Consider the following 25,502-nt stretch of genomic DNA (forward strand, 5'->3'; position numbering starts at 1 on the left):
TGTCACTACATTTTATGGTGTCGCGATAGAGTAAAGCGTGCTGCAGGCATGGCACATACCCCTGGCTCCAGTGTCACAACACATCATGTCACTCATGTCACACTGCTGCGTCATGTCATGTCACACACATCATAGTGTCATGTCACAGCTGTATCAATGCGCGTACAAGCGACCTGACTGCCGCACCAAATCAACCAGCAACAAGCAGGGGATGCGATCATCACCACAACACAAGCAGAAATTAAGAAATGGACAAGCAAAGCAAAGTAAAGTAAAGCAAGTAAAGCAAAGGGAGTGGGGGCGCCATCCATCGGGCTGTCATCACATCCACATCACGCAAGCAAGAACAAAATATGTAGAACTTGGGGTCGCGAGCACGACACGTGGTTGCCAATACACACGCACTATCTCATGCACGCGTCATGCAATCACACCAGCACACCATTTCACGCGCTGCTCAGAAAAGAAATCAGTCATTAAAACAAACAAAACAAGAATGGAGAGAAGGAGAGAGGGTTGTGGCTCGAGCGCGACATCTCAGTGAGAACTCCATCAGTGATTACACCCACATCACAACGAGACTATGAACAACTGGACAGGTGAACAAAGCGTGTATGCTGACATGGGGGTGTGGGATATGACTTGAATCGCAGCAGACAGTTGCGTATCACCACACAGATGCAACCAAACACGGACGCACGGGCCTTGTCGAATGCTCGCAGGGTGTAGAGCATCACAGCTAGGCGTTTTGAAAGCCGTTGCTCATGGAGCCAACCAAGCGAAGAGTACGGGACGTGCGCTGCGAGAGCGATGTACCAAGTGCATTGTCCCTTGTCTTCCCACCCTTGTTTGCACTTGTTGGAAGCGCGGTTGCCGTCTGATGCAGCCGTTGCTTGAGGGCGTTCAAGGCGAGCGCGCATCGAACATCCTCGCTCACAGACTGCTCATCGTCGTCCGTGGGCACAAGTGGGTCGTCGTTCGAGTCCTGGCGGCCCAAAAGCAAGAAAGTCTTCATGGTGCCCTTGCCCTTGATAGTGATGTGACCACGAGACGCAATCACAAAGTCATGGCCCGGGGGCAGCGCCCGCAGAAACCGATACGTAACCTGTGATGATTGGAAGCGGAGGGGATGGCAAACAACAAAAAGGAGGGAGGCGGGGCAAACGGCCGGGGTGATGAAGAGGGTGTGAGGTATAAGTTGACCTTACAGAGGCGGTAAGGGTAAGGTACACAGATACAAATTCACAGGCACAGAGAGAGAGAGAGAGAGATAAACATGCCCTGACTCCCTGACGCAGACAGCGAAGACACTTCACACACACACACACACACACACACACACACACACACACACACACACACACACACACACACACACACACACACACACCTGGATGCATCCCGGCAGGCCGTTGCTCTCCATGCGCGAGGCGACGTTGACGGTGTCGCCAAACAGACAGTAGCGTGGACGCGCACGCCCGACAACGCCGGCCATCAACGGGCCAGAGTGCAGCCCAACGCGGATGCGGAGTGGCTCACCATCGAGCGGCGAGAGCACCGTCTGCGCCGTGCGCACCATGTCAATGGCCAAGCGGGCGATGCGCAGAGCGTGGTCCTCACATTCCTCCGGGCAGCCCGCCGTCACCATGTACGCGTCGCCAATCGTCTCCACCTTGTAGCAGCCGTGCTGGTCCGCCAAGTCATCAAACTTGACAAACAGCTCGTGCAGCATGTCCATCACCTCGAGCGAGGGCACTTCTGAGGAGATGTTCGTAAAGCCCGCAATGTCGCTGAACAGAACAGTCACCTGGCGCAATGGTTGCATTCCACGTGTGCGTGTGCGTGCATGTGTGTGTATACATGTGTATGTGAATGTAAGCTTGAGAGGGTGGTTGATTGGGTGAAGGGACACAGATTTGGGGCAATAGCAGAGCAACAGCAGAGCATCTGATGTTCGCACACACAAATGCACAACGCACACACATGTGCACAACGCACACACATGTGCACAACGCACGTGCTCGTATTGCTCGGCGGCCGGGATCTCGCCACGTGCCAGAGAATCTGCGACCACCTGGGGATTGGTGAAGAGGAAGAGAAGGAAGGGAATTTGAGACCATGCATGGTGGCAAGAACAATGCACTTACGCACAAGCAAACACTCGTTAACACACGAACATGAACACAGGCAAACACACACCTGCACACACACCTGCACACCCACACCCACCCACACACACACACACACACACACACACACACACACACACACACACACACACACACACACACACACACACACACACACACACACACACACACACACACCGGCGGAAGAATGCTGTGGAGGAGGCCGTCAATCTGCTCCTTCTTGGAGTGAACTTCGGCCATGGAGCGATCGAGGTCTGCAAGCTTGGCCTCAACCTCGTTCGAGTTGGATGCGGACACGGCCTGGCACATTGCGCTGTACAGCACCTCGCGCCCGTGGCAGTGGATGGGCATGTCGGCCAGGTCAATGCCTTGCGTGTCGAGTTCCTCAGTTGATTGCACGAGCGGATTACCGACGAAGAGCAGCACCTGCTGTTCTTCGTCAAACACCACCTCCCCATGCAACTTGATGTTGTTCGTGCGCAGTGCCCGTGCGCGAATGTCATGGGCGTCCATGGAGCTCCGCAGCGAGTGGGCAGCGGACGTTGTTGCGGACGTGTGGCCCGAAGGAGTACGGCCTGTCATGGGGCAGCCGGAGAATCCACTGAAGCGGGGCACGTTAAGGCGTGCCGAGTCATCGGCAGCCTCTTTCTCCTGTGCGTGCGCATCGATACTTTGGCGCTCAAACTGCTGGATGAGGTTTGAGTGGCGCTGCTCGCGGTCCTCCTGCGCCAGGCGCTGCTGCCGCTCGCTCAGCATGGCCGCATACTCCTCCGCGCTCAGCATGCGCTTCGGGTTGGTGACAAAGAGGAACGGCTTGTCGCAGCGCGCCTTGATGTCCTCAAAGTCCCACGTGGCGTCGATGGGGCGGGCGATGCGGAAGAGCTTCTCCGCGTGCATGCCAATGCAATCCTTCTTCATGCGGGAGGCGAGGTGCTTGCCCAGGGACACAATCTTCATGTCCTTGTCCACGGCAAAGTGCCAGGGGAAGAGGCGGTTTGTCATGCCGGCATTGAGCTGCGCCGTGGCCATCTTCTCGTCCGCAGCCGTCGTCAGCGGCTCCTCGGGGAAGCCCCTGTTTGGTGTGGTTCGTGGAGTTGTGGAGGAGAGGGGGGCGTGGGGTCAGGGGAGGGGGGTTGGGACGTGCGGACGTGCAAAGCAGGAGGCAAGGGTCAGGTACTGCTTCACGTACGTATGACAGTGCAGTGGTGCAGTTGTGTACATAGCACAGATGTGCACATGTACACACGCACAGACAGACACACACACACGCGCACGCACGAACACACATGCACGAACACACACGCACAAACATACACAGGCACACACACACACACACACACACACACACACACAGACACACACACACAAACACGCACACACACACACACACACACACACACACAGACACACACACACACACACACACAGACAGACCTTGGGTCCATGAAGACGTGGAAGACATCGTGGTCGCTGTCCTTGCCGCGCTTGAGGCGGTGGTGGATGTCAATGTCCAGGTCATAGAGCATCTTGGCGGAGCTCTTGAGGGCACCCATCATGAAGGGTGCAAGGCCGCGGCGCTGGCTGTAGTAGTGGATGGACATGGAGTCATCCGGGTTGCGCTCTGGGCGCAGGGAGGGCACCTTCATCTCGGGAAAGGCGGAGAGGAAGTTGTCGTGCAGGCTGTCCAGGTTGGTGAGCATGGTGAAGAAGTCCTTCCCCAGGGTGCGCAGCACAGGCTCGTATCCGTTGCGCACAAAGGTGCCCATGGACATCTTGCCTGCCTCGTACATGCACTCCTCCAGCGTCAGCCCCGTCGCCTGTCAGCAGCCATAAGTCACGGTCGGTGGTGGTAGCGGTCATGGTGGTGGTAGCGGTCGTGGTGGTGGTGAGCGCGTTGGATGCAATGACAAGTAGTAGATGCACTCGAGGAGAGCATGGACGGATGTGACAGCAGCACAATAGCACAATGGCACAGACACACACACACACACACAGACACACACACGCACACACACACTCACGCACACACACACACACGCTCACGCTCACACACACACACACACACACACAAAAGCACACCAACACGCACACACAGACACACACACACACACACCTTGGATGCCAGGTCGAGGAAGAGCATGGTCTGGGTGTCCGAGTAGTGGCGGAAGAAGTCATCGGGAGAGCCGGTGATGTTGAGCTGTTCATACACGTCCTTCAGCGTCTGCTCGCCTCCATCCTGAGACCGCAGCCATGCTGTCAAGGCCTTCATGACATGGCAGTGTGAGGCAAAGCACCAAGCATGGCATGAGCGAAGGCTCGAACGCTGAAGGGGGAGGGGGGGTGGCGTGTGGTTGCAAACAGCCAGCAGGGAGGTGCATCATCGCTCACACGTCACGGCATCGCATGCACACTCCGAGGCAGGCGTGATCGCATTCACTCGCACTTGTTGTACCTGATGAAGAAATCCGTACATGGTGCTGGTGCAGTGGAGAAGAAGAGAGCCTTCGTTGCACGCTTGTCTGTGATGTGAGTTGCTTGCTCGTGGCCTTGCTTGGTTTGTGTTGGTCGGGTGCGTTGGTGCCGGTCCTTCTGCTTGTCTTGATTGCTTGCTTCGTTGCTTCTTGATGCGATATGGCGTGTCGACTTGCGTCAATATGCTAGGATGCGAGGTGCTGCTTGCTAATGCTCAGCTTTGAAAAGGAAATGAACAGCAGCCAAGGTTTGGATCGACTTACTCACTTCCATAAGTGAGCGAGCTGTGCGTGTTGGAATGTGTGCAGCTTCGCTGTCGGTTGGAGCTGTGTGTGTGCGTTCGTGTGGGGTGTGGTTGTGCGGTGTGTGGTTGTGCGGTGTGTGTGTGGTGTCTGCGAGGGTTGTGCATGTGCCTTGACGGGTTTCTTGCCTGTTGTGTGTGTTTACGTTGGTCAGTGTTGGGTGTTTGTTTTGTCCGGTTTCAAAGAGACGAATGCTGCTGTTGTTGCCTTGCCTTTGGTTGGGCCTGCCGTGTGGTGGCAAACATCTGCGTGCAGCGCAACCCTGCACCCATACGCGCACGAACAAAAGGCTTGCTCTGCCACGTGTGGAATGTGTGCGCGCGAGCCACCACAGTGGCGTTGATGTTTTTTTGGTCAGGTCAGGTCACAGCGTGGGCAAGCACCAGAACACAACCACGTTTGAAATTTGCGCGGCGAGACGGTTGTGTGGAGTGGAAGCGAATGTTTCGAGCTCTGGTCAGTGTTTCGCTGAAGTGCAGAAGGAACAACAAAGAACACCAAACGGAAGCGGCGTCGACGAACAAAGACCACGTTTCGAGAAGGCGAATATTGGCTAAAAACTGCAACCAATATTCCAAACAATTTTTCTTTGCAGGCCCGGCATTTTAGCACCTGGAATGATCGTTGTGCGCAGGTTTAGCTTGTTGCATTTCAAGCACCCAACCGCAAGCATTCAAAACGTCTAGCGGAATGCCTGAAAATTTTGCCTGAAATCCCAAGCCCGTGTTCCCTTCCCATGCCTGGAAACGCATCACAAACGTGTGAGATGCGGGAAGTGGGCAGTCATGCACAAGTGCTGTAGCGCTTTGCTGGGCGAAAAAGTGTTGTGGGGTAACTGTTGTGTGCATGGGTCACGCGCGTAGTCTTTCGTCAGCACGGACACTTTGTTGCCTCGTTGACGCGTTGTGTGCTGCGTTGTGTGCTGCGTTTGCAGTGCGTTGTGTTGCGTTGTGTTGCGTTGTGTTGCGTTGTGTTGGGCTGAACCGGACAGACCCAAATGCATGCTACACACTGACGGGTCTTTCTGACGTTGGTGACTTTTACCATTTGCACGCTAAACGCATAACGGTTAGCTTCAAACACCCGTTTGGTGATACACCACAGCAAAAGCGTCCCACTGTGCGCGTGCGTGCAGGTCACAAGACACTGTTGTACGATGCGCTGTAGGTGGCGTTGCCTCTGGTTCGCAAGTTTTTTCGTAGTTGTCCGTCACAGCTTACCCAATACCACGATTGCCGACGTTTGCTTGGTTGACTCGCCCGGAGGTGGGACTGCCGCACAAACACCAAACACACACACACACACACACACACACACACACACACACAGAAAGCGTCATACGCGCAGAAAAAAACACAACGGCAAGACATTGTTGTCGACACGTGGTGCACGCGCTGGTGTTTTGCTATTTTGCGCGGTGTGGGGATCTTGCTTGCATGCGCACGCATGCATGCGAATGTCGTGCGCATGCTGGCTGTGCGTGCGCGTGTGTGTGTGGATGGGATGCTGCGGCGCATGCAGCAGCAGCGGCAACAATGCGACGGCGACGACACGCTCAGTTGGAAGCGCAAAGAAAGCCGTGCTCTTTTGAAAATTGGCTGAAGACACCCTGCAATTGCCCACGCACGCATCAACTTCCCGCACGTTTCGCCAGCCTACTCACGCACAACAAAACACGATGACAAAGACGGCACATACAACATACAACACACACACACACACAACCCTCCACACACACACACCACACACACGCAAGCAAGCAGCTCAAGCAACTGCAACACACAAAACACACAAGCAGAAGGAAGAAAAGTTGACACAGAGAAGGAGTTGACGCACGGGCACCAGCGAACCTTCTTCCTGCATGGGTACACTCATACACACACTCACACACACACACACACACACACACGGTTCGTGCAGTTGTGATTGTGCCTCTGTTCCCATCCATTTTCCACGATCAACCTCTGCAACCAAGAACGACAACCAAGAAGCCAAGCCGAAACAAGGAGTGCTACACACGCCCGTCATTCCGCTCCCATACACACGCACCTACACATACACACGCACCGACACATACACATAGCACCGACACATACACATACCCGTTATCAAGCATTGCCGAAACACCAACGACAAGCAAGAAGGCAAACCAAGTTTGGAACAAGTCTGGATTCTCCCCCCCCCACCACCTTCACAAGCACGCAGGACACCAACCCAAGAAGGACGATAACGGCGCTGAGACAAGCGAGCAAGAAGCCTTCCAGCTTCCTTCCCTGGCACGCACCCTCATCCCCGTCCGCCTCTCAACTTTGTTTTGCAAGCACCCAAGGGACAAACGGACAAGCCCTCCTTGTGTCCGCTGCTATCCTGGCTTTGACTTTTTGACAAGTAAGTTTTGCCCACAATGTGTACGAGTGCGACTCGTGAATGGCTATGAGTGTGACTCGTGAATGGGCTTTGAGGGCGAGTTTGCATTGGATCGCACACACGGCACCAACCAGCCAAATACACACACATACAAACACACACACATGCATACATTCACGCACACACACACATACATTTTTTCATACACACACACACACACACACACGCATTCACGCATTCACTCGCTCATTCACTTCACCCCCTCCCCCCCCCCAAACTCCTCACGCACATGAGCAGCAGAAGAACACGTAAAGGGTGCTCTAGGGCGACACCCCCCTCTCCCTTCCTCCCACCTCGTCTGCGACCATGTACCACCAGCAGAGCCAAGTGCATCAGGCAGAGGACCTTTCTGCGACCACCCCCGTCATGCTCCCATTCGACATGGCGTTCAACAACGACGGCTATGACCCGCAACAGCAAGACGGCTACTCCCACGCGTTCGTGACCAGCGCACGCAGGTGCACCAGCCCCGCCCCACAGCTTGCGGACGCCGGCATCACCGTGGTGCACACACAACAGCAACAGCAACAGCAACCACAGCCGTGCGGCCAGCAAGTGACGGACCCACGCGACCGCAGGAGCAGTGCCACGACAGACAACTCCCTCACGTCTGCTTCGTCCTTCACGGCCTCCAACTCTGCCAGCGACGTCGCTCCAACGTCTCCACCGGCCGCCATTCACACGGCATTCGCCAGCCACCTCGGGCAGGGGACCGTCCAAGACATGGGTATCCCCGCTGCATTCGACGCTGTGCATGGATCAAGCACAAGAGGAGCAACCCTGGCCGAGGACGTGCACACGCACTCAAACACAGCCATGTTCAGCCAGCCACCGCCACAGCCACAAGGCGCACCGGCCTCCTCGTCCTTCTCTTCCCTGCCGCAACTTGAGCCTTTCCCAGACATGGCCCAAGGCAGCGACAGCGGCCACGACAGCAGCACCAGCAACCTCTACGGCAGCTACAACAACGACAACAACAACAACAGCAACAGCAGCAGCAGCAGCAGCAGCAGCGCCAACGGTTTGGGTGCTTACCACGGTCTGCCCGATGCAAACATGATTGCAGGCTCGTTGGCTGCGCTGGAGGAAAACATGCACCACTTCCAGGGCCCAGCACTCACGCCGTTGCTGGCTTCCAACTTGGACCTGTTCAACTTTGACGGCTCGGATACGCTGGCCCACACCAACACCAGCACCACCAACACCAACACCAGCGCTGGCACAAGTCTCTCGATGATGGAGGTGTCCACGTGGGCGGCCAACATGCAGCTTGTGCCCGAGGACAGGGCAGCGGACATCATGCATGCCCACGCCGTGGGCGAAGCTTCTGCTTCCTCTGGCCGCTCCTCTGTTTGCTCCAGTGATGCGGCCTCGGCGGTGTCCGACAAGAACTGGGTCGGTCGTCGCACCACGAAGCGCGGCGGCACACGCAAGTCTGCGCCCAAGCGCAAGCGCAAGCGCAACCGCAAGCGCATTGCCGAGCTGCCTCCCACTCAGCAGGAACACCAGCGTTACGTTTCACGCATGGCCGCTCGCCGCCGCCGGTACGTACATGCCATTCCATTCCACGTTTTGTGTGTGTGTGTGTGTGTGTGGGTGGGTGTGTGGGTATGTGTGTGTGTGTGTTGTGTGTGTGTGTGTGTGTGTGTGTGTGTGCGTGAGTAGACCTCTGTACACGTAGACGGTGGCGCAGAACATGTCGTACGCGCCTTCGCGTCGGCGTTTTGTGTGACTTTACTGTACTGCCTGCGCACACATTGACTTGGGTGGATCTCACCTGCCACGCGCCTTTTGCTTGCCTGCATGCACGCCTGCATGATCCCTGTGAACACACAACAGCCAGAAGCAGGTGGAGGAACTCAAGTACTACACCAAGCGCTCCGAGGAGCTGCTTGCAGACCAGCACAAGCTGCAGGAGCGGCTGGTCAACGTCCGTCGCCAGCGTGACCTCGAGGCCATGCGCCTCCTCGAGCTGGTCGTGGCGGGCCAGTTCTACATTCCCGGCCTGTCTCTGTGAGCCGGCGTTGTGACTGCAAGCTGTGAGCGTCTGCTCCCGACCCCTCCTCTCCACAAACCCCTCCCCTCCCCTCTTCCATCTCAACGCGCGTGTGTTGATGTTGGGCAAGCCTCCTTCCTCTCGTTTCACCCTCTCTTGCTCCTGTTATCTTGTTGTTGTTGTTGTTGTTGTTTTTGTTGTTGTTTTGTTGTTGTTGTTGTTGTTATTGTTGTTGTTGTTGTTGTTGTTGTTGTTGTTGTTGTTGTTGTTGTTGTTGTGCGTGTTACTTGATGACACGTGCACCTCAACTGCTGACCTGTACACACGAGGTGTGGACAGTTGTATCTATGTACAGCCCGTGTGCGGCCTCCCCCGTTGGCTTTTCCCCTTGCCTCCCCCTTTCTCCCCTCTTTTCGTGTTTGGACGCTGTGTTCGAACTGGCTTGTCATTTCTTGCCGCACGCGAGCGTTGGATGGTGTCTTGGACCTGTGTTTTGTCGAGTGGCGTACAGTGTGTGTGTGTGTGTGTGTTGTTGCTGCCTCTTTTCTCCTCTCCCTTGTGAGGTTTGCTCGTGCATCATCTGGCACGTGGAGGAGCGCGTTTGTGGGTTTGCACTTGTACATGCGCTGACACGCGTAAATGTGGAAGAACACTGTGTTTGCAGACACACGTTCTTCTTCCTCGCCCGGTTGTGGCCTCCCCTCCCCCCACTTTTTCCCTTCCGCACGCTGCATCGTGACATGTCGTCACTTTGCCTTTGCTGCATCTGATTTATATACCTCTCCCCTCTTCTCTCTCCTTGCTTCCCCCTCCCCCCTCTTGCCTCTCCTTCTCTGTTCTCGCCCTGATTCTTATTCCTACCGACGTCTTTACTTCCTTTTCCGTGCGACCCGGCGTCGCCTTCTTCTGTTGCTGCTCTTCTGTTGCTGCTGCTGCTGTGTTACACGACTTACTTACGAACTTGCATTCCTTCTGTTCACAAATGGGCTGCCGTGCCTCTGTGCTGTTCATTGCGTTACCACGTTGCCTACTGCTGTTGATTCAAGGCCATTTGGCCGCGTTCTTGTGCACCTTTGCGTCTCTTATGTGCGCCGCCATGTCATGTCGTGGGTTGTGTGCTGTGCGTTATCAATGAACGAAATCGAGACATCATCAATTCTCTGAAGACAACTGAACTGGATAAAACCACGAGAAGGGCGTGTGTCATGTGTGTGCGTGTGTCATGCGTGTGTCATGTGTGTGTGTGTGTGTTTGTAATTGTGTGTGCGTGTACGTGTACGTAATTGTGTGTGCGCACCTGCCTGCCGTGCGTTTGCCGGTAACTGTACCATCACCTAAAACCCATTCGCTCAAAGACCTGCATTCCCGAGCCATGGCTTCTCCTCCACGTCTTCCTGTTCTCTCCGCCTCCGCCCCACCCATTCCAGTCGCATCGTGCCATGTGGGCTATGTGTGTTGGGATCATTTATGGAGAACACAAACACAACAACAAGTGTCTTGCTCAGCAATCCACCGTCAAGCAAAGCAACGAAACGAAACAAGCAAGCCATTCAATAGAAGAAGATAACGACAAACAGCAGCGTGAAACGACATGCGTGTCGGGCAAAAGGTTGTGCACAACACGCACATCATCACCATGGCATAACCAAGCATGACATGTCATCACCATCATCGGAGATGGAATAACAGGAAGATTAAGTAAGAAGGAGGAAAATAGAAAAAGTGCGCAAGCACAGGCGTGCGGTTGGTGTGTGTGTGTGTGTGCGGGGCAGGCGACCTAAGTGAAAAGAGCAGACTGCAGCGGCGGAGCGGCGCGATGGCGGCTGGCCACAGCGGTTCCTTAGGCAGTTCACGTCATCAGTTGGCGCGGAGCGTGCGCTGGACCTTTGGCGCGCTTGCAGCTGTCGCTGCGCTTGCTGCCTTGGACGCCAGGCTGCTGCCACGGCGGCTCTCGGTGGCGGTGGCGGTGGCGGTGGCGGTGGCGCGGTGGTCGATGGCCTTGGGAACGGCCATGGCCGGGTCGCGGCAGGCACCGCCCGACTGTGTGTACCAGGACCTGGGCAGCACCGTTTGCTGCGCAAGGGCCTCCACGTCGTCGGCCTCGCCAAAGGTGACTTGCAAGGAGCGCCAGAGCCGCTGCTGGTGCACAATCTGAAGCAGCTTGGGCTCGGCCTGGCCGTTAATGTCCATGTTCTTGGCAAACGCGGCGTGCACGAGGTCGCTCACCGTCTTGGGCTGCTGGGCGCGAGTCATGGCCATGGTTGTTGTTGTCGCAGTTGTGGCGCTGGTGGTGGTGGTGGGCGTGGTGTTGGACGTGGTGCACGAGGTGGTGGTGGTGGTTGTTGCTGTTGAAGTCAAAGGCGATCGACGATGGGTCGGGCGAACAGATGATAAGTGCAACGATGGATCTGCTGCTGGCGCGTGTGCTGCTGCTGCTCGGCGATAGTGCTCTTGTTGTTCCTGTGACGGCGTTGTTGCTTCAGCGGTGTGAGCGTGCTGCTGCGAGTGATGGTGATGGCGGTGATGGCAGTGATTGGCTTGCTGCTGCTGCTGCTGCTGCTGATGGGGCGAAAGGGAGGTTCTTGCTTCTTGTTGTCCTTTGGCGGCTGGTTGACCTGTTTCTTCTTGGCGCTGTTCTCGTCGCTGCTGCTGTGGTGGATCAGGGTACGGGAGAAACAAAAACTTGATCAGGTGGTAGACGGGGTGGCTCTGGAAAATGGACAACAGGGTGTGCCGGTTGTGCATTACAATGTGGGGGAGGGGATGCGGGAACGGCTTGGCGTGGGGGGTGTGTGGGGTGTGTGTGTGTGTGGCGCGGGTGCTCAATGCTGATCGTGCTCCTTTTGTGCTGCAAGTGTGACAGAAGGTGCGTGCATGTGAAAAGGCTAAGTGTGTGTCGGGTTTGGTTGGTGTTTTGATGCGTGAATGATGGTAGGTCGTGTTGGATGTGTGAGAGCTTTGTGCGTGTGATGAGATGTGTGTGCGTGCGTGCGTGCGTGTGTGTGGTGTGTTGTGCATGCGAAGTGTGTGAGAGAGTGTGTGTGTGAGAGAGGAGCGAACAACACGCGGAAGCAAGCAACGTAAACAACCCGATGCACAAGCAAGCAATAATTATAGCCACACACAAAGGGGAAAAGCCTTGCGACAAACACACACACTCAGTCGATTCCAACAGCAAGGGGGGTGCGTGTGTGCATCATGACGGTCTCACATCATCACATTGCTCACGCATGCGTGTGTGTGTGGTTGTTTGGTTTGTTTGTTGTTCGTGTGCATGGCTCGTGCAGCTGTTGTTGGTGGTGTGTTGATGTGGTTGACGAGATGTGTGTTTGGTTGTTGTTGCTGCTGCTGATAGGCCGTTTCGTGTCGGTCGCGTCAGCAACCGCCGGCTGCTTGACGAAAATCAACCGAAATCATACACACAAAGCATACATGCCCTCAAATCATGCGGAACGTCGGCAAGAGAACGAACCAAACGCGCAAGACACAACAACAACAAAAAACCGACTCGGCTGTTCCGTCTGCGCCTCTGCACGTGTGTCCGTGTGTCTGTAGGTCTGTGTGTTTTGTCTGTTCGTGTCGCACCTCTTGGCGTTGGCATGTGCACGTGTGTCATGGGAGGGTGTGCAGTGCGTGATGTATGTGTAGTGTGTGTGTAGTGTGCAGTGTGTGTTGTGTGTGGTATCTATGTGTGTCTTTGCTCACACTCTCTCCTCACTCCTTCACTCTCACACACACACACACACACAGAGCCTCTGCTGCTTCTCTGCTCGCAGCAGAGCCTTAGAGCAGGCCGCGTGGCTTGTGAAACATCAACCAGCCACCCAGCCACCAGCACCTAGGCGCGGACAAAACCTATCAACACCCAACATCCAACCTGCCCCCTACCCACTACACCGTTACACACCACACATTGATCAAACAGATTTAACAGCGGCAAGGCAACAACAACCATAGCAGGTGGCGCGTCCTGCGATCACAACACACACCTTGAACAGCCTGCGTGGTCCACCCCTTGGCACACCCACACACTTTGTGTTGTGCCACCACAAACGCACACACAAACACACACAAACACACACACACTCTCTCTTTCTGAATGTGCCATGATCAATGTGTGTTGGTTGTAGTTGTGTATTGCGCGCCTCCACTAGCCGCTAGCCGGAGCGAGGGAAGCGAAGCGGCGGGGGAACAAATAGCATAGTCGTGTACAGTCACGTACGTACATGTGTAGTATGAATCTCCATGGCCACTCAACAGCGCGGCAATCAACAATAACACGTACATCATACATGTATCGAGAAGAAGAGAGCATGCACAGCACGCTCAGAACATTATAAGATACGCCAAGATAAGGTCAAGAACACCCCAGCCAGCAAGTGGATGCGCACCGTCACACCCGATGGCAACAGCCACCAGCACTCGAAACACTCACACACACACACACACATACACACACACACACACACACACACACACGAATAATGGATCAATCACCACGAAGGGGCACCGGATGCGACTGGAACATAGTACATCATCGGGGTTGCATACATGCCAAAGGCCTGCGGCCCAATGGCACCAGCAGTGGGCAGTGCAGGGGTCGTGGAAGAAATACCAGGCATCCCACTGAACTGAGGCATCATCATCATGGGTGGCTGCGACGATGCTTGTTGTTGTTGTTGTTGTGGTTGTTGTTGTTGTTGTTGTTGTTGCTGCTGCTGTTGTTGGTTATGGTGGCGGTGGGCTGACTGCATGGGCTCCGTCGTAGACAAGGGCGTGCTGAAGAACGCGGGGGCTACAGCAGCTGTGGCAGTTGTCGCTGCGGCAGTGACAGGGGTCTTGCTGCTGCTCACAGAGACCGGTTGCTGCTGCAGCTGGCGCCGGAGCATCGCAGCCGCGGCAAGGCCAGCCGCCAGCCGCCCGGAGGAGTGCAGCTGAAAAAGCGTCTGGTACAACTGCTGCCGCTGCTGACGAAGGGCCGCCACCTGCTGCTGCAGCGTGTAAGTGTGTTGCTCCTGGTCGGACAGCGCGCGAGACTGCTGCCTGAGCTTCTGACGCATGGCCATGCGATGCCGCCGCGCAGCGAGCCGGTTCATCTGGCGAAGCCGCCGCTGCCGCTCAGGTGGCAGCTCCTTCATGCGCTTGCGGCGATACGGCTGCTTGCCGTGGCCGGCCTGCCGCTCCTGCTCCTGCTCCTGGCACGAGCTGTCGTGGTCATCCTCGGCGGTGCTGTGGCCGTTGCTGCTGAAGCTGGACTTGCGTAGGCACTGGCATTTGGCAGAGGGTGTGGCATGCTCCTGAGACTGTGCGCTCAGGCCGGCGTCCTCCTCGTCAGCCATGTCCTCCTGGGACTCTGTGGTGGAGATGGAGTGGGCACTGCTGCGACGTGGGTGGGCCGCGCCGTCGGCGTCGTTGTCGCTGCTGCTCGCGGTAGCATTGTTGGCGGTGTTGTTGGCGGATGCGCCAACCTCCTTCACATCCTCCGTGATGCTGCACGAGCTCTCTTGGAAGGCAGACGTGTTCCACCAGGAGCCCTCGTCAATCAGCGGCTGCTGCTTGCCCATGCCTTGCAGCCGGTTCTGAAGCGTGAGCCGTGTCTCCGGGAGCGGGAACGACACATGTACCGGCGCGCCACCATCGGGTGTCCCAGGCGTCAGCCGCTTGCTGAGCATTTCATTATATGCGTCCGTCATCCTTGCTGAGAATACAGCGATGGAGAAGGAGGAGAGGGAGAGGGAGAGGGAGAGGTGGCTGCGAATTGCTGCGCGGTGACAGGTCGTCGCAGTCGCTTGCTGTTCCGGTTACTGGTGTTCTTGGTGCAGTTGCTTGGTGGTGTTGTTGTTGTTTGGGGAAAATGAACCACGATGTCATGAAGAGATCAATTCCACTTGCCAACTTGCGTGGTTGTGTGCATTTGTGTCCCTGCTGCTGCCCTTGCTCTTCATGGTTTCCTTCCGTGCCCGGATGCAAGACAAACAGTGGTCAGCCACCTCCCACCCGACCGAGACACACAACGCGCCAACTCAACATCGACATGCTTTTCATCATGGCCCACTCACGAAATCACGGCCTTGTCACTTTTGCCATGTCTTCCACAAATAACCGACAGCCGAAGGGCAATTCGCGAAGACAGGGCGCGATGCAATGCGTCGAGGCACTTGCGCGAGGTTGGAGGTGGCAAGGACGCGGGCTGCTTGCACACACTTGAGCTTCGGCAAAGGGGAATGTGCCTTGGTGGACATGACGTGGGACGTGATCGCTGCGAAACAACTTGCCGTGACACTCGTTTGGGTATGACATGAGACATAAACGCACCGCATTCCACAATGGCCAGACCACACAACACGACGTCACTCGGCCAGAACACCTGAGAAGGTAAGGTCAAGCAACAGCACTGTGCGGCGACTTGCTGTCCTCCGTAGCTTGCCCTCACTTCCTTCCCCCAATGCTGGTCGCTTGCATGCATGCCACCTGACGCCATCTGCATGCGCTGCGTCGCACGCCCGCCACCCAACTCGCCAACCACCTTGCACCACCCTCAACACCACACGCGCACGCAAGCTGCATGGAAGCCTCGGTGACTCAAAAGCCGCCACGAACGTTGGCTGGGCTACACCACACAAACCATGCAACCACACAACCACGCAACAATGCCACTGTACTGCAAGCGTCAGCGCCAGTGGAGTGAGCCAGCATGCACACACACGCACGTACAACAGTGCGACGTGCAAATGCCCAGAACCACGACATACGATACATGTGGCAAGCGATTGCGTGCTGCGTGCAACGACGAAACCAATGCGCAGCCTTGCAGCAGACTGCCACAGGCCTGGCTCTTGTAGAGGGGTGCAAGCAGTCATCTGGTCATAGGGTCATGTGCGGTGTTCGGACGTCGCATCTTGTGTGGTGCGGGAGTGAGTGAGTGAGTGCCATTGAGTGAGAGAGTGAGTGAGTGAGTGAGTGAGAGAGAGAGAGAGACAGAGAGTGAGTGAGTGAGTGTGTGTGTGTGTGTGAGTGAGTGAGTGAGTGTGTGTGTGTGTTAAAGACTGAGTGAGTGAGTAAAGTCGACATGTGGGCGAGTGAAGCCATCAGTCACCACCCACCTGCAGGATCAACGACACCCCCTTATCCTCTTTGAAGTGAGTGTTCATTTATTCGTGTCAACAGCCGATAATGAACACAGCAAACATCAACGCTCAACAACAGCAAGCAGCAGCAGTCGTGTATGATGTGAATGCAGGCAATCCAGAGTTGCAACAAAAAGAAGAAGAAGAAGAAGGGGGGGAACAAACAAGATACTCAATAGAGGCATGACGCGACGGCACATGCCCACAAGACAGGCACAGCGCACATGCACACGGAAGCAACCAGTCACACACACACACACACACACACACACACAAGCTGGAAGAACGTGTGACATGGAAATCGCCATTGGCATTGCTGGCGAGTCACAGGACGATAAACAAAGAAGCGTGAATGGCAACGCACATGGGTCAAGAACAACTGCGATCAGCAGGAGAAAAAACAGAAACAAAAAGGCCAACAGTGCAGCGGGCAACAACTGCAGCAACAGTCACAGGATGGCAAAGCAACAAATAACTGTATTCACATCAGCCATCTCAAACAAAGTTGCGCTCATGCCTTCATTCCGGCACGCTGCTGAAGCTGAAGGCCGTGTTCCTCGCGCCAGTCAGCGGTTTGGTCACGCTGAACGTCGGGGAAGGCGGGACACCACTGAACCTGCCGCCAAGCCCGTTGCTGCGTTGCTGCGGACGAGCGTTGCTCGGACCAGAAGGCCCATTGGCCGACGTGGTTCGAGGCAGCCCTTGCGGCCCTGATGAGGTCGCACTCACGGGGCGAGAGCGTGAGTAAATGCTGCTCTGCATGCGGTACTGCACGCGAATCATGTTCAGCTCATCGCTCAGCTCCTCCGTGCCGTCGTCTTCGGGCAGCAGTGGCGGCGTGTCGGACCCGTCTTGCTCGCCCAGCACAAGGAACGTCTTGATGGTGCCCTTGCCTTTGATCTCAAGGCGCCCGCGCGGCGCAATGATGAGCCGGTGGTAGCCTGGCAGCGCTCGAAGGAACCGGTACGTCGCCTAGTGCGATTGGTTGGTTGGGAGGGGGGGGGGGCGGAATGGAGGAAGAGGACGAGTCGAAAGAGCAGTGAGGGAGTAGACTTAGTTGCCTGGCACAGGATGGGCTTATGGAGAAAGATACAGGCACAGGTACACATATACAGATAGGCACAGGCACACAGATAGACGCACAGGTACACACACACACACACACACACACACACACACACACACACACACACACACACACACACACACACACAGACACACACACACACACACACAGACACACACACACACCTGGATGCATCCCGGCAGGCCGTTGCTCTCCATGCGCGAGGCGACGTTGACGGTGTCGCCAAACAGACAGTAGCGTGGACGCGCACGCCCGACAACGCCGGCCATCAACGGGCCAGAGTGCAGCCCAACGCGGATGCGGAGTGGCTCACCATCGAGCGGCGAGAGCACCGTCTGTGCCGTGCGCACCATGTCAATGGCCAAGCGGGCGATGCGCAGAGCGTGGTCCTCACATTCCTCCGGGCAGCCCGCCGTCACCATGTACGCGTCGCCAATTGTCTCCACCTTGTAGCAGCCATGCTGGTCCGCCAAGTCATCAAACTTGACAAACAGCTCGTGCAGCATGTCCATCACCTCGAGCGAGGGCACTTCTGAGGAGATGTTCGTAAAGCCCGCAATGTCGCTGAACAGAACAGTCACCTGGCGCAATGGTTGCATTCCACGTGTGCGTGTGCGTGCATGTGTGTGTATACATGTGTATGTGAATGTAAGCTTGAGAGGGTGGTTGATTGGGTGAAGGGACACAGATTTGGGGCAATAGCAGAGCAACAGCAGAGCATCTGATGTTCGCACACACAAATGCACAACGCACACACATGTGCACAACGCACACACATGTGCACAACGCACGTGCTCGTATTGCTCGGCGGCCGGGATCTCGCCACGTGCCAGAGAATCTGCGACCACCTGGGGATTGGTGAAGAGGAAGAGAAGGAAGGGAATTTGAGACCATGCATGGTGGCAAGAACAATGCACTTACGCACAAGCAAACACTCGTTAACACACGAACATGAACACAGGCAAACACACACCTGCACACACACCTGCACACCCACACCCACCCACCCACACACCCACCCACACACACACACACACAAGACACACACACAGACACACACACACACACACACACACACACACACACACACACACACACACACACACACCGGCGGAAGAATGCTGTGGAGGAGGCCGTCAATCTGCTCCTTCTTGGAGTGAACTTCGGCCATGGAGCGATCGAGGTCTGCAAGCTTGGCCTCAACATCGTTCGAGTTGGATGCAGAGATGGCCTGGCACATGGAGCCATAGAGGACCTCCCGTCCATGTGAGTGCACTGGCAGATCTGTCAGGTCGATGCCTTGTGCTTCAAGCTCTTCCATGGACTGCACGAAAGGGTTGCCGACAAACAGTAGCACTTGCTTGTCCTCGTCAAACACCACCTCCCCATGCAACTTGATGTGGGAGGCCTTCTTCAGGTGACGGGAGCGAGCCTCGAGCAAATCCATCGAGCTGCGCGCAGATGTTCCAGCAGAGGTGCTCGCAGTCGTTGCTGATGACTGGCTGTGCCGCATCCCCGTCATTGGGCACCCGCTTGGACGGAGACTGCCCGCGCCAGAGCGCTCTGCCGCTGGCAATTGCGTGCTTGTGCGCGCACTCGCACGACCCGAGGTTGCCTGGCTGCTCGAGGACTGCTGCTCAAACTGCTGGATAAGGTTTGAGTGGCGCTGCTCGCGGTCCTCCTGCGCTAGGCGCTGCTGCCGCTCGCTCAGCATGGCCGCATACTCCTCCGCGCTCAGCATGCGCTTCGGGTTGGTGACAAAGAGGAACGGCTTGTCGCAGCGCGCCTTGATGTCCTCAAAGTCCCACGTGGCGTCGATGGGGCGGGCGATGCGGAAGAGCTTCTCCGCGTGCATGCCAATGCAATCCTTCTTCATGCGGGAGGCGAGGTGCTTGCCCAGGGACACAATCTTCATGTCCTTGTCCACGGCAAAGTGCCAGGGGAAGAGGCGGTTTGTCATGCCGGCATTGAGCTGCGCCGTGGCCATCTTCTCGTCCGCAGCCGTCGTCAGCGGCTCCTCGGGGAAGCCCCTGTTTGGTGGTTGTGTGTGTGTGCGTGGGGGAGGGGGGGGTGGTGGTTAGGACGTGCGGACGTGCAAAGCAGGAGGCAAGGGTCAGGTACTGCTTCACGTACGTATGACAGTGCAGTGGTGCAGTTGTGTACATAGCACAGATGTGCACATGTACACACGCACAGACAGACAGACACACACACACACGCACGCACGAACACACACACACACACACACACACACAGGCACGCACGAACACACAGGCTCAAACATACACAGGCACACACACACACACACACACACACACACACACACACACACACACACACACACACACACACACAAAAGCACACCAACACGCACACACACACACACACACCTTGGATGCCAGGTCGAGGAAGAGCATGGTCTGGGTGTCCGAGTAGTGGCGGAAGAAGTCATCGGGAGAGCCGGTGATGTTGAGCTGTTCATAGATGCCTTGTAGCAGCTGCTCTCCGTCCTCCATGGAGCCAATCCATGAGGTGAGCGCCTGATCATCGCGGCAACAAACATAAACACGCATTGTATGGATGAGAATGAGAGTCGGATGCTCACCACACTATCATGCTCTTTGTATAGTCGGGCATCTTGAGGCAATGGGAGCCAGCAAGCAGGTGATTCGAGTAGCTCTTGCGCTGACTCGCCAGCACAAACAAACTCCACCCTTGAGACTCCCTCAAAACAAGTACCCATCCAGACCCTCAAGTCCACTTGGGTGAAGGTGAATTACCTGATGCATCAATCCATACATGGTTGTTACTGGTGGGCCGTGTCAGCAAGGAGGTGGAGGAGGTGGAGGGGGTGGAGGAGGTGGAGGTGCGAGGGAAGGGCTTATGAAGTCGCGTGCTTGCTTCTTTCCTTATTTGCCGCCGTATCCGTTAGTAGCCTGCTGGCTGGCTTCTTGCATTGGTTGGTCAAGTTGCTTGCGTATCAAAGACGGGCTGAGGTTGTTGACTGACGGTGCTTGTTGTTAGCGCAGCAACGGATGAGAAAATGCACGTTGGATGCGTGTGTGTGTGCGTGTGTTTGGTTGGTTTGGTTGGTTTGGTTGATCTGGCTTCCAGTCTGGCTGTTGTGCTTGCATCAGCGCAACGCATAGTGCAGCAGCCAACCGTCGAATAAAGCATGCTCTATCGCCGCCGTGGTGGGTGGTTGATGTGCGGTGAGGTGCGACATCTTCCCGTCAGTTCTGGCTGTGCAGTGGCGACGGCGACCTTTGTGGTTGTGTTGTGTTGTGTTTTGACATTTCGGGTTTTGGGTTGGGCGTCTCGGAAACCAAGTGCGTTTCCCAAGGATCGCATCGGCACTCATCAACTTCCCACCAGCACCGTTTGTCAGCGAAGTTGCGTCAGTTTCGTCAGTGTTTCGAGGCCTGCATCTTGTGGTGTCGCTTACTCGTGATGGGCGGCGAGACCGGTGGCGGTGCTGGTGGTGGTGGTGGTGGCGGTGGCGGCGAGAGAGCAAAGGCGGAGGAGGATTGGAGGGACTGCATCGAGTGCAAAATCGTCGGCACGCTATCCCTCACCCTCGCAGGTGCACGTGTGATGTGTGTGTGTGTGTGTGTGTGTGTGTGTGTGTGTGTGTGTGTGTGTGTGTGTGTGTGTGTGTGTGTGTGTGTGTGTGTGTGCGCGCCTGGAAGGTCGCATGATTTGCATGATTGATTGCTGCAATTATCACTTGATTGAGGCATGCACAGGTCGGCAATCTGGACAATGTGGGTTATGGGTACACGAAGCAATGTGTTCTAAATGATGGTCTCTCCACTGATGGTCTCTCCACTCAACTGCAAATGCTTGCACTTTGATCGATTGTGACAGGTGGATATTTGCTCTACAGCAGGCGCCAGGTGCCAACCTCCTCTGTCAAGCTCCGCAAGTTCATGAAGGGCTTCGCTTTCAGTGAGTTGAGTTGGCATGATACGTGCGCACGTAGTTGCCTCAGATCACTGTGCAGCTGACCCCGTTTTGTCGCTCTTTGATGCACCCACTCACCAGCCCTCTGCTTGCTCTTGTCGCCCTGCGTTCAACCCGTCACAACCTCACACACTGCCGCCTGTTTGCTGCTTGTGTTACCCACCAGCATTGTTTGGCCTGGCAGCCGCCCGCGCTGCGGTTTAGCCCCCGGCTCACCGCGACCAGCTCTTCTTGTGCCTGCCTGCATATTGCCTGCCCCAATAAAAGAACGTTCCCACGCCACGCCGTCAACAACAGAATCGCCACATGACAAAACCATCCACATGCATCATTTCATGCACAAAACGACAACCACACTGTGTGCTTGAAAACCAAAACAAACTCACCAACAAACTCACATCAACAACCACACGACACCCCCACACCACTCATCATCATCATCATCGATCAGTGGTTCAAGGCCCGCGCGCACCCATGCTGGCGCTGTGGGAACAGCTGCACCGGCGCACCATGGTCTTGGAGGCCGTGATCCTGCTGCGCCTTAGCAAGCTGGTCACGCAGGTGCTCGATGCGCAGCTCGAACACAACGGCGATGCGGTGCAGCACGTTGTCGACTGTGTTGGGCAATGCAGCGACAATGTGGTTGACGGTGAGGACAGCAACGAAGGTGCTGCCACTGACCTCGGTGCAGACGCACTGACACAGGTGTCGCCTCAGCACTTGCGCACACGCCGCACACTGCCACCAACCCATCCACAGCAGCAAGAACAAGAACAACAGCAGCAGCGCCCCCACAACCACCAGCAGCACGCACACCAACAGCGTGAAGACCAACAGCAAGAACAGCGTGAACAGCAAGAACAGCATGGAGACCACGTGCTGCAAGTCACCCTCACAGCCGGCAGGGAACAGAAAGAAGACGTGAAGGAAGAAGAAGCAGGGGAGACGGATACTGAAACGTGGTGGGAAACTGAAGCGGAGGAGGATGGGCAGCACAGACAAGAGGCAACGCAATGCCATGACACTCCACCCCTTTCGTCAAATGGTACTGTGAACGGTGGTGGGTCGGGAAGGAGAATACACCAGGCACCGAGCAAAGACGGCCCGACTGTTCGTCGCGAAGACAGCGAGCAGTGCACATCGCAGGTGCCGCCGCATCTCTCTGTCCTCCAGCCTGCTCAGGGCTACACTCATCCAGGCGTGACAACACCCCTACAGATTAAATGGTGCGTGCGAGATGTCGCGTCGGCGACACATCAGTGTGGATGGAAACCTCATACACAGCAGGGGGAAGTGACACCTCACAGCGAGGGTAACGCATGCACTGGAACATCTAGTCAGTCTCTCGCGCTTGCTCAACGATCCTCACCACCATTCACTGGCACCCCCGATTGCTTGCATCAACAGGACGAGCACATGTGCCACACCCACAACCGTTACCATCGAACTCTACCAGCTCATCAGCAGCGAATCACATGAGGACACCACTCTGGAGCTTTCATCGGTGCGAGCTTGCTCACTACACGTGTGTGATGTCATGCGTCGCCATTCTTGCTCCACATCTCTGGCAATGAGTAGTTCGTGTGCATTCACATCTGACCTCTGTGTGTGTGTGTGTGTGTGTGTGTGTGTGTGTGTGTGTGTGTGTGTGTGTGTGTGTGTGTGTGTGTGTGTGTGTGTGTGTGTGTGTGTGTGTGTGTGTGTGTGTGTGTGTGTGTGTGTGTGTGTGTGTGTGTGTGTGTGTGTGTGTGTTGTTGTTGTTTCCTTTCACTTGTCTCCTGTTTCGTGTCGTCCATCTCGCAAGTTGAGCATCGTGGCCCATGTGCTCCCCTCACTCCTTCACACACGACCTGCCGCCATGCCATTGCAGGTGGTGGATGTTGGGGCCTCGCTGCACTTGGACTGGGACGTGACACCATGGGAGCGTGATGGCGTCCAGAGCGTCGCCGTTGCGCTATGGCATGTCAAGGTAACGCCATCACATTCATCACGTTCCTCCGCGCACACGCGTCTCGCTGCGGGGTGCTGCGCAGCGCCCTGCTGCTGCTGCTGCTGCTGCTGTTGTTGTTGTTTTTGTTCTCGATGCCTGCACACTGACCCCCTGGCCATCGCGTTTGTTTACGTGCGCGTTGTGCAGGATCACGTGGCGACAAAGTGCTTGGACGTGCTTGGACACGCGCAGTTGCACGGGACACACGAGGCTCCCCTTCCTCTCCAAATTTCACCCAGCATCTACTACACGGTACTTTAACATGTTCACATTCGTGCAACAAGGTGTTGTGCGCGCGCGCGTGTGTGTATGTGTGTGGAGTTTGAGTGTGAGTGTGAGTGTGAGTGTGTGCGTGAGTGTGAGTGTGTGGAACGAGTGTGAGTGTGTGGAACGAGTGAGTGTGTGGAACGAGTGTGAGTGTGAGTGTGAGTGTGAGTGTGAGTGTGAGTGTGAGTGCGCGCGCGTGCATTCGCATTCTCGGAAGCATCATGTCACATCATGTACAGCGTGGTGAATGTTGAGTTGCGCCTCGAATAACAATGCCACAATTGCGCTCGAGCCATGTTGAAGCCGCTCACAGCCCCTACCATTCACGCTACACTTGATCAGGTCACCGTGACTGCGAGTAGTTTTGACGCTGCACGCCAGCAGCAGACACAACAGCAACGACGACAACAACAACACCACCAGCAGCACCACCAGCAGCATCGTGTAGCGTCGGAGTTTTTCGAGATCCGTGCGCCACAGGAGGAAGTGCAGCCTGTTGATGTGGCTGCCTCCTCCTTGCTGGAACCAGGCGCTGCCGTGCGCGTGTGTCTGACAACCACACACAGTGCACTGCTGGACGCGTCCACGTTTGCTGACGAGAGCACCGACGTCAGAGAAAGGTCCCACAACCACGACGTTGTGGCGCAGAGCAGTGCAGGTGGTCATGGAGATGGTAGGGATGGGGACGATGAGCAAACGCACGCGAAAGGGGTGGGAAGTGATGACGGCGAAGACAGCAGAGCAGCGCTCAGTGGTGCAGAGTGTCAAACCGGGTTGATGTGGGGCACACCATCAGGCCTATGCCACGACAAGGTGGTTGGCGGTGCAAGCACGTGCGACGATGGTGCTGTGCAACAAACAGCAGGCAGCATCAAATGTGTGTTTGACAGCGAGGAAGTTGACTGCCGGGGCATGCGAGGCGTTGTCGCAAACGTTCGCGACGACAGCGTGCTGGTGAGTTGTATGTGTGTTTGAATGTGTGTGTGTGTGCGTTCGTGCGCTCTTGTGTGTGAATTTGCTTGCTTGTGTGTGTGTGTGTGTTTGCGCGCGTTTGTGCACCTGTGTATGAAGATTCGCTTGTCAAATACTGCTGGTGGGTGGTGTTTGCGATGTGTCCATGAGTCCTTCTTGCTCCAATGCACTCACGGTTCGGTTTTGCATGCGCTTGTTTGCCAGGTGCACTTTGCTGCGTTTTCGTCATGGGTTCCCCGCAGTGACCTGCTTCTCATCCTCCATGCCTCCCCAGAGAAAAACAGTGACACCACCACTGATAGCAACAGTGACACCAACAGCAATAGTCACACCAACAGCAACAGCAACAAAGATAGCGACCACAGCAGTCAGCTCGAAGCTGGAGGCAACGTCAACAACACTGCATAGGTTGCGGTGCACACTCCGAGTTGTTTCGCTTTGTGGTCTGTGACCACCGCTCCTTCTCCCCTCACGGTCTGGTTTGGTTAGGAAGAGCATGTTATGTAGGTGGTGTGCAATGCCTGGGTAGGTCGTGACGCATTCACTCTTAAAACGCAGTTGCGTTTGGGTGTCGCTCAGCGGTGAGAACGGTTGCTTGGTGCGGCGTGATGTTGTGCGCTGGTGTCGTGTAACTAACAACAATGTTAAGTGCTGCAGTGATGTGCCATGAATGAAGGAAGACAAGGGTTGTTTATCATCGACAGTGAAAGCCTACACAATCGACAGGCGTGCCAAGTGCACAGAAGAGA

At 55.9% G+C, this 25,502-nt stretch overlaps 7 protein-coding genes across 7 annotated transcripts; 3 read left to right on the plus strand and 4 right to left on the minus strand.

Moving 5' to 3' along the window:
• Position 1: 1 nt before the first annotated feature.
• PTSG_01894 (NO-insensitive guanylyl cyclase III) lies at positions 2-4,843 on the minus strand. Its single transcript, XM_004997818.1, has 7 exons — positions 4,603-4,843; positions 4,264-4,413; positions 3,585-3,967; positions 2,328-3,222; positions 2,018-2,074; positions 1,391-1,807; positions 2-1,105 (listed from the first exon to the last, which is right to left on the minus strand). The coding sequence occupies exons 1-7, from the start codon at positions 4,621-4,623 to the stop codon at positions 740-742; spliced, it is 2,289 nt and encodes a 762-aa protein (XP_004997875.1). The 5' UTR covers positions 4,624-4,843; the 3' UTR covers positions 2-739.
• A 2,814-nt stretch (positions 4,844-7,657) lies between these two features.
• PTSG_01895 (uncharacterized protein) lies at positions 7,658-9,368 on the plus strand (the record flags this gene model as incomplete). Its single annotated transcript, XM_004997819.1, has 2 exons — positions 7,658-8,895; positions 9,191-9,368. The coding sequence occupies 2 exons, from the start codon at positions 7,658-7,660 to the stop codon at positions 9,366-9,368; spliced, it is 1,416 nt and encodes a 471-aa protein (XP_004997876.1).
• A 1,429-nt stretch (positions 9,369-10,797) lies between these two features.
• PTSG_01896 (uncharacterized protein) lies at positions 10,798-12,736 on the minus strand. The gene has a single exon (XM_004997820.1). It carries the CDS (start codon positions 12,363-12,365, stop codon positions 11,205-11,207), a length of 1,161 nt encoding a protein of 386 aa, XP_004997877.1. The 5' UTR covers positions 12,366-12,736; the 3' UTR covers positions 10,798-11,204.
• A 727-nt stretch (positions 12,737-13,463) lies between these two features.
• On the minus strand, positions 13,464-15,272 carry PTSG_01897 (uncharacterized protein). The gene has a single exon (XM_004997821.1). The coding sequence runs from the start codon at positions 15,038-15,040 to the stop codon at positions 13,841-13,843; it is 1,200 nt and encodes a 399-aa protein (XP_004997878.1). The 5' UTR covers positions 15,041-15,272; the 3' UTR covers positions 13,464-13,840.
• A 1,293-nt stretch (positions 15,273-16,565) lies between these two features.
• PTSG_01898 (NO-insensitive guanylyl cyclase III) lies at positions 16,566-20,077 on the minus strand (the record flags this gene model as incomplete). Its single annotated transcript, XM_004997822.1, has 5 exons — positions 16,566-17,446; positions 17,726-18,142; positions 18,353-18,409; positions 18,670-19,591; positions 19,950-20,077. The coding sequence occupies 5 exons, from the start codon at positions 20,075-20,077 to the stop codon at positions 16,994-16,996; spliced, it is 1,977 nt and encodes a 658-aa protein (XP_004997879.1). The 3' UTR covers positions 16,566-16,993.
• Positions 20,078-21,011: 934 nt separating this feature from the next.
• Positions 21,012-21,728, plus strand: PTSG_11797 (uncharacterized protein; the record flags this gene model as incomplete). The annotated part of the gene is made up of 3 exons (XM_004997823.1): positions 21,012-21,144; positions 21,429-21,509; positions 21,691-21,728. 3 exons carry the CDS (start codon positions 21,012-21,014, stop codon positions 21,726-21,728), a joined length of 252 nt encoding a protein of 83 aa, XP_004997880.1.
• A 102-nt stretch (positions 21,729-21,830) lies between these two features.
• PTSG_11798 (uncharacterized protein) lies at positions 21,831-25,476 on the plus strand (the record flags this gene model as incomplete). The annotated part of the gene is made up of 6 exons (XM_004997824.1): positions 21,831-22,750; positions 22,932-23,028; positions 23,395-23,493; positions 23,662-23,766; positions 24,124-24,735; positions 24,958-25,476. The coding sequence occupies 6 exons, from the start codon at positions 21,831-21,833 to the stop codon at positions 25,159-25,161; spliced, it is 2,037 nt and encodes a 678-aa protein (XP_004997881.1). The 3' UTR covers positions 25,162-25,476.
• Positions 25,477-25,502: the final 26 nt, after the last annotated feature.

This window comes from Salpingoeca rosetta, assembly GCF_000188695.1.
Source record: "Salpingoeca rosetta unplaced genomic scaffold supercont1.3, whole genome shotgun sequence".
Classification (NCBI taxonomy): Eukaryota; class Choanoflagellata; order Craspedida; family Salpingoecidae; genus Salpingoeca; species Salpingoeca rosetta.

What these genes read in the sequence shown, in the direction of transcription:
- PTSG_01897 (XM_004997821.1), bottom strand. Translation starts at nt 15,040, where the DNA reads ATGACGGACGCATATAATGAAATGCTCAGCAAGCGGCTGACGCCTGGG.
- PTSG_01896 (XM_004997820.1), bottom strand. Translation starts at nt 12,365, where the DNA reads ATGCACAACACACCACACACACGCACGCACGCACGCACACACATCTCA.
- PTSG_01894 (XM_004997818.1), bottom strand. Translation starts at nt 4,623, where the DNA reads ATGTACGGATTTCTTCATCAG. An exon ending in TGTACGGATTTCTTCATCAG is followed by an intron (nt 4,414 to 4,602) that starts GTACAACAAGTG and finishes CATGTCATGAAG; the next exon opens with GCCTTGACAGCATGGCTGCG. An exon ending in CACGTCTTCATGGACCCAAG is followed by an intron (nt 3,223 to 3,584) that starts GTCTGTCTGTGT and finishes CACACCAAACAG; the next exon opens with GGGCTTCCCCGAGGAGCCGC.